At 40.7% G+C, this 9,441-nt stretch overlaps 1 protein-coding gene across 2 annotated transcripts in view; it reads right to left on the bottom strand.

Annotated features, from left to right (window-relative positions):
* Positions 1-755: 755 nt before the first annotated feature.
* LOC145350030 (calcitonin gene-related peptide type 1 receptor-like) overlaps positions 756-9,441 on the bottom strand; it is an 83,805-nt gene continuing 75,119 nt past the window's right edge. For both annotated transcript variants that reach the window (XM_080198846.1, XM_080198848.1), the window contains exons 10-13: positions 9,370-9,436; positions 9,002-9,220; positions 5,462-5,503; positions 756-4,146 (exon numbers count right to left, since the gene is read on the bottom strand). In XM_080198846.1, coding sequence (XP_080054972.1) covers positions 3,925-4,146; positions 5,462-5,503; positions 9,002-9,220; positions 9,370-9,436 — 550 coding nt within the window. In that variant the 3' untranslated portion in view covers positions 756-3,924. The remainder of the gene's footprint in view (positions 4,147-5,461; positions 5,504-9,001; positions 9,221-9,369; positions 9,437-9,441) is intronic.

The following is a 9,441-nucleotide window of genomic DNA, read 5'->3' as shown; positions in this document are numbered from 1 at the left end:
TTGTGTAACAATACACTTTTATTGAGCCCTTGACTATCACCTTGTAATCATAATCACGCAAACATCAGCATTGACTCTCTCAAGTGAAAAAATAAAATACTCAGCAGCTGTGGCCATGACCATCTCAGTGAAGACTATGATAAACATGAAAATCATAACAACAGCTATTCCGTAGGCTATGAGATTCATACAGTAGGTAATAGGCTTGAGGAGATTGAATCCTCTATAGTTTGGTTGAAAGCTGTATTTTAACATTCTCAGAAGTGAAACAAACTTTGTTGAGGATCTCTGATCTGTCCTGTAAAATGATTAATCCTACAACACATGCAATCCACCCATAACATTGTGTACATCTTAGGACTGTTGGTACTATATTGGTATTATAAAGTGTGTCGGAAACGTAATGCGGCAACTATCAAACAGATTAGATCATGATAGTTGCCTGTGTCATTTTGAAAAACAAATTAGAACTGTTTGTTTCCATTATTAAATCTGAAACATATTTAACATCCAGCTGCCCTTTGATTATAACTTTAAAAAAGTTAAAATATCCTCCTTCATTAAGAAATATCCTTTTTCCTAAGTTGATGTTTTGTTTTTAAACATAAATGTTGCCTGATTTCTTGTTTCAACCTAAAATCCTTTCACATTTTTTTTGCTTAAAGTACATTCTGATAATGATGCATGCTTAAGGTTATGACATTCACAAACATTGGGTGGAATTTTTCTCCACTCTGCAGTGTGTTTTGTGGCAGTGGGACCATATAGTCCCACTGTGGTCAATGGGGTCGCCTCTTGAATGCACCCCTCACTGCCTGGGAACCCATGGTGAGGATGCGTGTCTGCAGGACCATAAGTTCCCACTGCCGTAAATGGTAGCAAGATTCCGGCGAAAGAAGTCAATGCATTATTTCAGATAATTGTTTGCTAGGAAAGAAAATTAGTAGATGATGAACAATTGATTGGGATTAGATACAATATGCAGAAAAACACTGCAGACTTAATGGGCTAAGGCAACCATTTCAGTGCTGTATATTCTATGATTTGAAGAATAGATTCAGATACCATTTTTACATTTACAAATTCTAAAATTGATTCAAAGAAAATATAAAGGATCCTGTTTTAAAGGATCAGTTTTAAAGTGGGGTGACCAACAATGTATTTTGATATATGTTAAACAACTGCCCAGCCTTCAAAATGTTCCATGCCAGCTTTTCCTTAAAGGAATTCAGAGTTTCTTCTCTTCTTCATCCCATGAATGTAAGGAAGTCAGATTTTCCATCTAGTTTCCAAGTCCTGTTTAAATTGTTGAAAAGCATGGCACATGGACAGCAGAAGTTAACTCCATTTGTAATAGTTAATATCAGCCACACATTACATAAATCAAGGACGTAATACTGGTTTGTTACCAGAAAAAAGCAGAATGCAAAAGAAAGACATCCATTTATAGAGCGCTTTTCATGATCACTGGGCATCTCAAAGCGCTTTACAGAGAATGAAGTAAATAAAATAATTTTCCTGTTCTGTTACTATTTTTACTACCCAAGCAATAAATACACCAAAACTTCACAAATCGTATTTACAGCAAAAAACAAAGTTACACTACTTGATTACTATTTTATTTTCCAGCATTATGACATTCAAAAATTCAATACTGCAAAATAGTTATGTAAATGTTTTCTTATACGTTAATTATAAGAGCTTGCTTTATATAAAATATAGAAAATGTAAAACTGATATATCATTAGGGCAGTGAACTTAAACCCTGAGGGAATGTTTAGAAGATTTTTTTTCTCTTCACCAGTGAAAGTTACACCACACGCAGAGATTAGAACTGGTTAGTTGTATGACAATATAGGTTGAGTATCCTTTATCTGTAAATCCGAAAACCAAACACATCCAAAATCAAAGCAAAATGCTGTGGATGCTGGAATCTGAAACAAAGGGTCCGATTCTCCCATTGCGATCCGCAACTTTTCTGGTAGGTTGGGTTGGAGATGTGCGTGTCAGCTATATCATGGGTTCCTCGTGAGTGTTTATGACCCGCACGCATCTCCCAACTGGAAGAAAATGTCGCCGCCGGGAATGCGCAGAAAACCAGCGGGAAGTGAGGTAAGCCATTGATTATGTTTTACATTTATTTTAAACGTATTTTAAATGTGATTATTAGGCCCGGCACAGACCTTGCTGGGCCCAATAGCATCTCCCACCTCACCAGGAGTACTTCATTCCGGTGGGGTTTAGGATAGCTCCCCATGTTCAGGAAATGAGCGGAAGACCTTGCCAAAGTGAAGGGGAGGCAATCAGAGCCCCCAGTGGGGTGGTGCCCTCTGGGCATGGGCACCCTGGCACTGCCAGCCTTTTCCCCCGGCACTGCCACTGTCCATCAGGCATCAGGCAGCACCAAGGGGGAGGGGCCAGTTGGGGCAGAGCCTAGGGGGATCAGACTCGGCTGGATGGACACCCAGGATTGGGGGGGGGGAGGGAGCTGGAGGGGTAGCACTGCAGGCGTCCCGGGCTGTCCAGCCATCAAGCTGGTCAGCAAATGGGAAGACTGACAGATCGGGGCCACTGCACATGCACAGAGTTCGAGAACTGTCAGACTCTGGTGCGAATAGGCCCCGCCCTCCCGGGTTTTTAATAATATTCACGGTTGTGACCTCTGCACTGCACAGAATGTGGGAGGTTCGGGTCTGAATCTGCACTGAAAAAGCAGTTGTGATCTAGATCAGTTTATCTAACAATTCATCACTTTTGGGGGAATTTCCTCCAAAATCTGAAACGCTCTGAAGAAAGGTCAGGGAGTCTCGAAATGTTAACTGTTTCCTCTCCCCTTACAGATGTTGCATTTTTGCAGCTTTCTCTATCTTATATCCAAAACCTGGCTTCTTATGAACCTCATTGACTTTTAGTGCTGGAAGCCAATGTTACCTAAATCATATATGAATCTTGCTGACTTTTAGCATGGGAAGTCTAAAATCATAGTATCCCTACAGTGCAGAAAAGGCCATTCATCCCATTGAGTCTGTACCGACAACAACCCCAACCAGGCCCTATCCACGTCACCCCACATAGTTACCCTGCTAATCTGTCTAACCTACGCATCCCGGGACACTACGAGGCAATTTAGCATGGCCAATCAACCTAACCCGCATATCTCTGGAACGTAGGATGAAACTGGAGCACCTGAAGGTAACCCGCACAGAAACACAGGGAGAACATGCAAACTCTGCACAGACAATGACCAAAGCTGGGAATCGAACCCAGGTCCTTGGAGCAGTGAGGCAACAGTGCTAGTCACTGTGCCGTCTGTCGAGTCTGGTCGGGTGTTTGCACTTAGCACCAATTTTGCTGATGGCACTACAGGTACCCCGTATTTATTGTTCAGTGATATTTACTTTAAACTATAGCTAGCCTAGGCTTAGGCTGATGTTATGTATGCAGGTTTCATCCTACGTGTGGTATCCAAAAACCAAAATGATTTGAAATCTGAGAACGCGATCGGCCCCGAGGATTTTGGATAAAGGATACTCGACTTCTATTGGCACACGTAAGTCATTGTACAGTAACCATGATATTAGTTTATCAACATGACAAAAACGATCTTCCTGTGGAATTAGAGTCTATTGCACCTACCTTCACTGCCTGACAGCATGTGAGACAGTGATCTGAAGACCAGAAATACAAGAATATTTCCAAGTCTCCTGTTTCAGTGGAGGTTACTTTCTTCCAACTGTGTCACAGGCCACGGATATATTTGTCATGTCCTTCACTTCATCTCATGTGAAATAAGTGATTGGGAAGTAACAGAGTGGCGTTTGACGATGAAAATAACTTTCAGTGCAGACTCAGCTGAACTCTTCCATCGAAATGAAAGGAGGAAGTTCACTGTCATTGAAATCTTCAACAATAGGAGGCAGTTCCCTAGGTGCAGAAGTCTCCTGTTTTCAGACTGATAATTTCAATGTCATGAAAACTTTTCCCGTTTACATATTCATTATTGGACTCATGGTTGTACAGACCTCCGTGCATTTCTGTAATAGACGTTCCGGTGCAAGAGGTAGAACGCAGACCCTCTGAGTGAGTCAGGCTGTTTCCAAACTGAATGTTGTATTGCATCCAGTGACGCCTTAAAATAGCTTGAACCTGTTAGAAGAAGTGAGAAAGTGAGAGAGAGTTTCACAGTATAGTCTATCACATTAGCTTTTTATTGGTCATGCCATCATTTTTACAGGATAAATTCCATAGAAATTGGTGGGTCTATTTATTCCTGATTGGAACAGACCACTTCAGATGCTGAATTCAATCCACAGTTGGGGAGATGATGGCTTAGTAGTATTATTGCTAGACTATCAATCAAGAAACTCAGCTAATGGTCTTGGTTCGAATCCCACTACAGCAGTAGGGGGAATTTGAATTCAAAGAAAAATATCTGGAATTAAGGATATACTGATGACCATAAAACCATTGTGGATTGTTGGGAAAACCTATCTGGTTCACTAATCTTTAGAGAAGGAAATCTGCTGTCCTTACCTAGTCTGGCCTACATGTGCCTCCAGAGCCACAGCAATGTGGTTGACTCTCAACTACCCTCCAAAGGCAACTATGGATTGATAAATGCTGGCCAGCCAGCAACACACATGTTCCATGAATGAATAAAAAAATGTTATAGCTAACAATTTTATTTCAAGAAGTGTCCTCTAATACTAAGAAGTCATTGCACCGTGAGGACTCCTTGAATCTCCATTAACAGCCATTAACAAAACTACTCCCACATTTGATTACACTGCCAGATATAGTAACTGAGGGTAATATGTAAGCCAAATGTTTAAACAATAGAAGTGGAAATTAAAATTTAAATTACGATTCTAGTTGACAAAATTATAGCTCTTTCATAAAGAAAATGGGTTTGATCTATTTACAATCACTTTAGGATTAGTTCATCAAATAACATTGAGTGGGTTCTTGCTGAAGTTTGTGAGGGGAATGATGCCAATCGAATCATTTTTCCCAATATTTCTGCTCCTCCAAGTGATAGATTTGTAAGCACATTCCAAGGACAAATTTGAAACATTCACAAGCCAGTATATGCAAATTTATGTTCCCTTCACTGGATCAAGTTCATCAAAAGCGAAGCTCAAATTGATGCTGTTTAGATAGAACCTGTTCAATGACTTCTAACCAATCCAAATTATCCACCAGTTTGATAATGCCATAGGTAATACTTTTCTTCAGGAGAATAGCATTCTAATAAATGTTTTATGTCAGAACAGCTTAATCTTTGCAGAAATTTCATCACAAGAATAAGTGGTTTAAACGGAATTACAATAGAATTGGTATACAAGATCTGTGGAATGAAAGGACCAAATCAGCCCAATATCTTTCCTTAATCACGCTCCCTAAAATGGCTTTTGATTGAGTATCACATGTAACAGCATCACAATGTGAGAAACATCATTACCTCTCCATTGAAGAAGCAGAATATTGTTGCCACCAATAGGCCCTGCAAAAGAAAGACAAAATTATCAATTAAACATAGCCTGGTGTTTTATCAATAGATGCCAAGTCAAAGAGTGGGATCTTCTGGCCCTAGAGCAGTAGGTTTCACGATAGTGGATGTGGCAGGTCATTCAAACCTTCCTTGACTTTAGTGGGACCGGCAAATCCCACCAGGCAGGAGGAGTGAAAGAGGATATAGGCAGCTAAGAAGATGCTAAAAAGTGCCCATTAAGCAATCAGAATACATGAATGGCAGAACAGTGGTGCATATTGTTAAAGGACTGCCTGAGGAATGTGGCAGTTGTTCGGGCAGGGGGGGGGGGTGGGGGGGGGGGGGAGTGGTGGGGGGGGGTGGGGGGTGGTGGGAGGAGGGGGGCAAGGAGGAGAGCTGGAATAGAAAGTGGAAAAATGGAGGTGAGAAGGATAATAAAATGGACAAATGGGATGAAACAAATTAAAATAAATGGAAATGGAGTGAAGATGGAGGACAGAGTTCACGATCTTAAGTCATTGAACTCAATGTTCAGTCCAGAAGTCTGTAAAGTGCCTAATTGGAAGATGGAGTTCCTCCAGTTTACATTGGGGTTCACTAGAACATAGCAAAAGGCCAAGGACAAACATGTCGCAACCCAATCAGCGCCTCTGTTCTGCCATTCACGGATTCTGATCACCTTCTAGCACTTTCTCAACCTTCTGTTTCCTCATTTACATTCCCCTTGTCCCTTTCCACACCACTCCCCCCGCCCCAACATTCTCATAGTATAAATCTCCACTGATTCTCTTTGCTTTCAACTCATGGAAGGTTATCTAGATTTGAAAAATTGGTTCTATTGTCTCCCCACAGATGCTGTCAGACCTGTGAGATTTTCCAGCATTTTCTATTTTTGTTCATCCTTCAATACCTTGGTCAGGTACTCCAGTATTCTGGAAGGTGTATGGAAAATTGATATAAATCAGGGAAATACGTTCTTCAATGGACTTCCCAACAATTGCATCAGTTGGTCACAACTGGTCTGTGTCAGACTCAGTATTTGTTCCTCAGCAGAGACAACAGCTGGAATTTTACCATCCTGCCCGTCACGGGAATCGGAGCGGGCAGGGGGCAGACAATGGAAATGTCCTTTGGCCTTGGGCGGATGGTTTTGGGATGAGCGAGGCTGTAAAATCTCGCTCAGTATTCACAAAGTGAGGTTATAAGGAGGGTGGTGATCATCTAGATTCACACGAAAAGAATGTATCATTAAATATGTTACTAAATGGTAGCTAGTAATCAAGTAACTTAGAACAAAATGAGTAATTGGCACTCTTAATGAACAGCACTTGTCAGTTTTTAGTCTACAAGAACAGTACTGCTAGTGATAAATTCAACAAAACAAATAAAATATTTACAAGGTAATATAATCCTACTAGTAAACTCAATCAGAAAAAAAATAAAATCTGAGGTCTTTAAAACTTTCTAAAATTGTGCTCACCTGCATCAAATTGGAGGATTATTTGCTGATGAAAGATAGAAGTTCCAAATTAGGACTGTCTATAACCAAATTGAAATTCTGGCTGAACCAGTCGGAAATTTTCATGTTTAAGGGAGGTCCCCAAAAAGAGTCATGTGACCTATTGGTCCAATTAGGAGCCGAGTTGGGGACTTATTCAGACTTTGTTCCAGGGGTAGAAGTTTTGGGCCTGTGGAGTTGAAGACCTTTTTTCCTTGCTCTGTCATGTGTATAGTTATTCTGTTAATAAACCTTTGTTAATTCACTGTCCAGAGTTCGAGCCTTACCTCACTATGCTACACAAGTACAGATCAATGCTTGATAGAAATCAATCATATGATGACAAAATATGGTGAGAATGTTTCCAATGAAATTATCCAACTATTAGAGACAAAGGCAATGTTATAAGTGCAATGCCAACATTACTCATATTTTCCCTCCCCCCCAACTCTCCCTTCATCTTTATGTTTAGGATATATTGCAACATTGGCCAGAATTATCCCGCTATTCACGCCAGTGGGATTCACCAGTCCTGCTGCTGTGAGCAGAGATTTGTTTGAGCGCCAAATTCTCCATATAGATAATTAAAGAAAGACCAAAAGAGAAAATGCTGGAAAATCTCAGCAGGTCTGGCAGCATCTGGAAGGAGAGAAAAGAGCTGACGTTTCGAGTCCAGATGATCCTTTGTCACAGCTAAAAGGCATAGAAAGTGGGAGATATTTATACTTCAGGGTGAGGGAATGAAAGACAAGTCATAGCCACAGAAACCAGGGGAACCAGTTAATAGCTGTCCACAGACAGAATAAAGGATGTGAACGGCTAAACGGTAAAGAAGCTACAATGAAGATGTTGGGGGTCAGGGGTAGGGGGGAGAGAAATGGATGGGACCGAGGTAAGACTTAGAAAAGGAGAAGCAAAGGGAGAGAAAAGGGAAGAGAAGAGGAGTAAAGTAGGAGAACAGAGTAGGAAGAAAAAAAGACAATAGAGAAATAAAAGCTAGAGAACAGTAAAAAAAATACATAAAATCGACTGAAAACAAAGGGATCAAAGTAGAGTAGAGCAAATCATCTGAAGTTGCTGAATTTGATGTTGAGACTGGAAGGCTGTAATGTGCCTCGCCGGAAATGAGATGCTGTTCTTCCAGTTTGCATTGAGCTTCCAGCGAGGCACTCTACAGCGTTCCAGTCTCAACATCAAATTCAACAACTTCAGATGATTTGCTCTATCCCACCTCGGCCCCTTTGTTTTCACTCTATTTTATTTAACTTATTATTGTTCTCTACCTTTTATTTCTTTATTGTTTTTCTTCATTTTTCTTCCCACTCTTTTCCCCTACTTTATACACCTCCTCTTCTCTTTTCTCCCCCTTTGCTTCTCCTTTTCTAAATCTTAACTCTGTCCCATCCATTTTCCTCTCCCCCACCCCTTCCACCCCACACCCCTATCCCCACCTCAACACACCCCCCTCCCCCTTCCCGCCCCCCCCAACATCATCATTTTAGCTTCTCTGCCGTTTGGCCATTCACACCCTTTATTCTCTCTGTAGACAGCTGGTTTCTGTAGCTATGTCTTATCTTTCATTCCCTCACCCTGCAGTACAAACATCTTCCACTTTCTATGCCTTTTAGCTTTGACAAAGGATCATCTGGACTCGTAGCGTCAGCTCTTTTCTCTCCTTACAAATGCTGCCAGACCTGCTGAGATTTTCCAGCATTTTCTCTTCTGGTTTCAGATTCCAGCACCCGCAGTGATGTGCTTTGATGGATTAATTAAAGAGTTTGATCGATCTTTCTCATTTGAAAATGTGGTTGACATTGGTGAATGGCGATAAATGGTGATAGCTAGAGTTTACCTTGAAAGAGGAAATTACATCTAAAGCAGCAATATTGAAGGATAAAATAGTAATGCTTGCACCGTGTTCAAATGCTCCTCAAACCGTTGCATTATTTAATTGGAAATTTATCCATTTCACAACCTGCTTGTGTGCCACATAAGTTAAAAATGAACTTTACCTGATAATGCATTAAAATGTGCATCACGTAGTCATAGACCTCTTCAGCTACTCGGCCTTCTGGCTTCCATGGGACCAGCACAAACTGGATTCCAAGCAATGGAACTAATATCAGGGTAGCCCTGACTGCCTTCATGTAAAGGTTTGATTCCGTCCTGTGTGTGACTTTTAACTTTGTTATAAGGACACGGACAATATTCAGTAAGAAAAACAAGTTTACCTATGGAAATAACAAAAAGGTGTCAGTTTGGCTTTTGTAAACAAGTTATCTTATCAGGTTGACAGTTACTTGATATATGTGATAGTCAAGCTCTTTTATTTTGCTTGATCCATTTAAATAGAGTGTACTTAAATGTAATTTAAACTTACCAGTAAGGCAGCGCAAATAGGGCCATGAATTATGTACAGCAGATGTGTTTCAGAACTAATCCAGCAACTGTG

This window comes from Carcharhinus amblyrhynchos, chromosome 11 (assembly GCF_965287045.1).
Source record: "Carcharhinus amblyrhynchos chromosome 11, sCarAmb.v2.hapA, whole genome shotgun sequence".
Classification (NCBI taxonomy): Eukaryota; Metazoa; Chordata; class Chondrichthyes; order Carcharhiniformes; family Carcharhinidae; genus Carcharhinus; species Carcharhinus amblyrhynchos.
The sequence above is the reverse complement of the archived record's forward strand: the minus strand, read 5'-3'. Positions and strand labels throughout refer to the sequence as shown.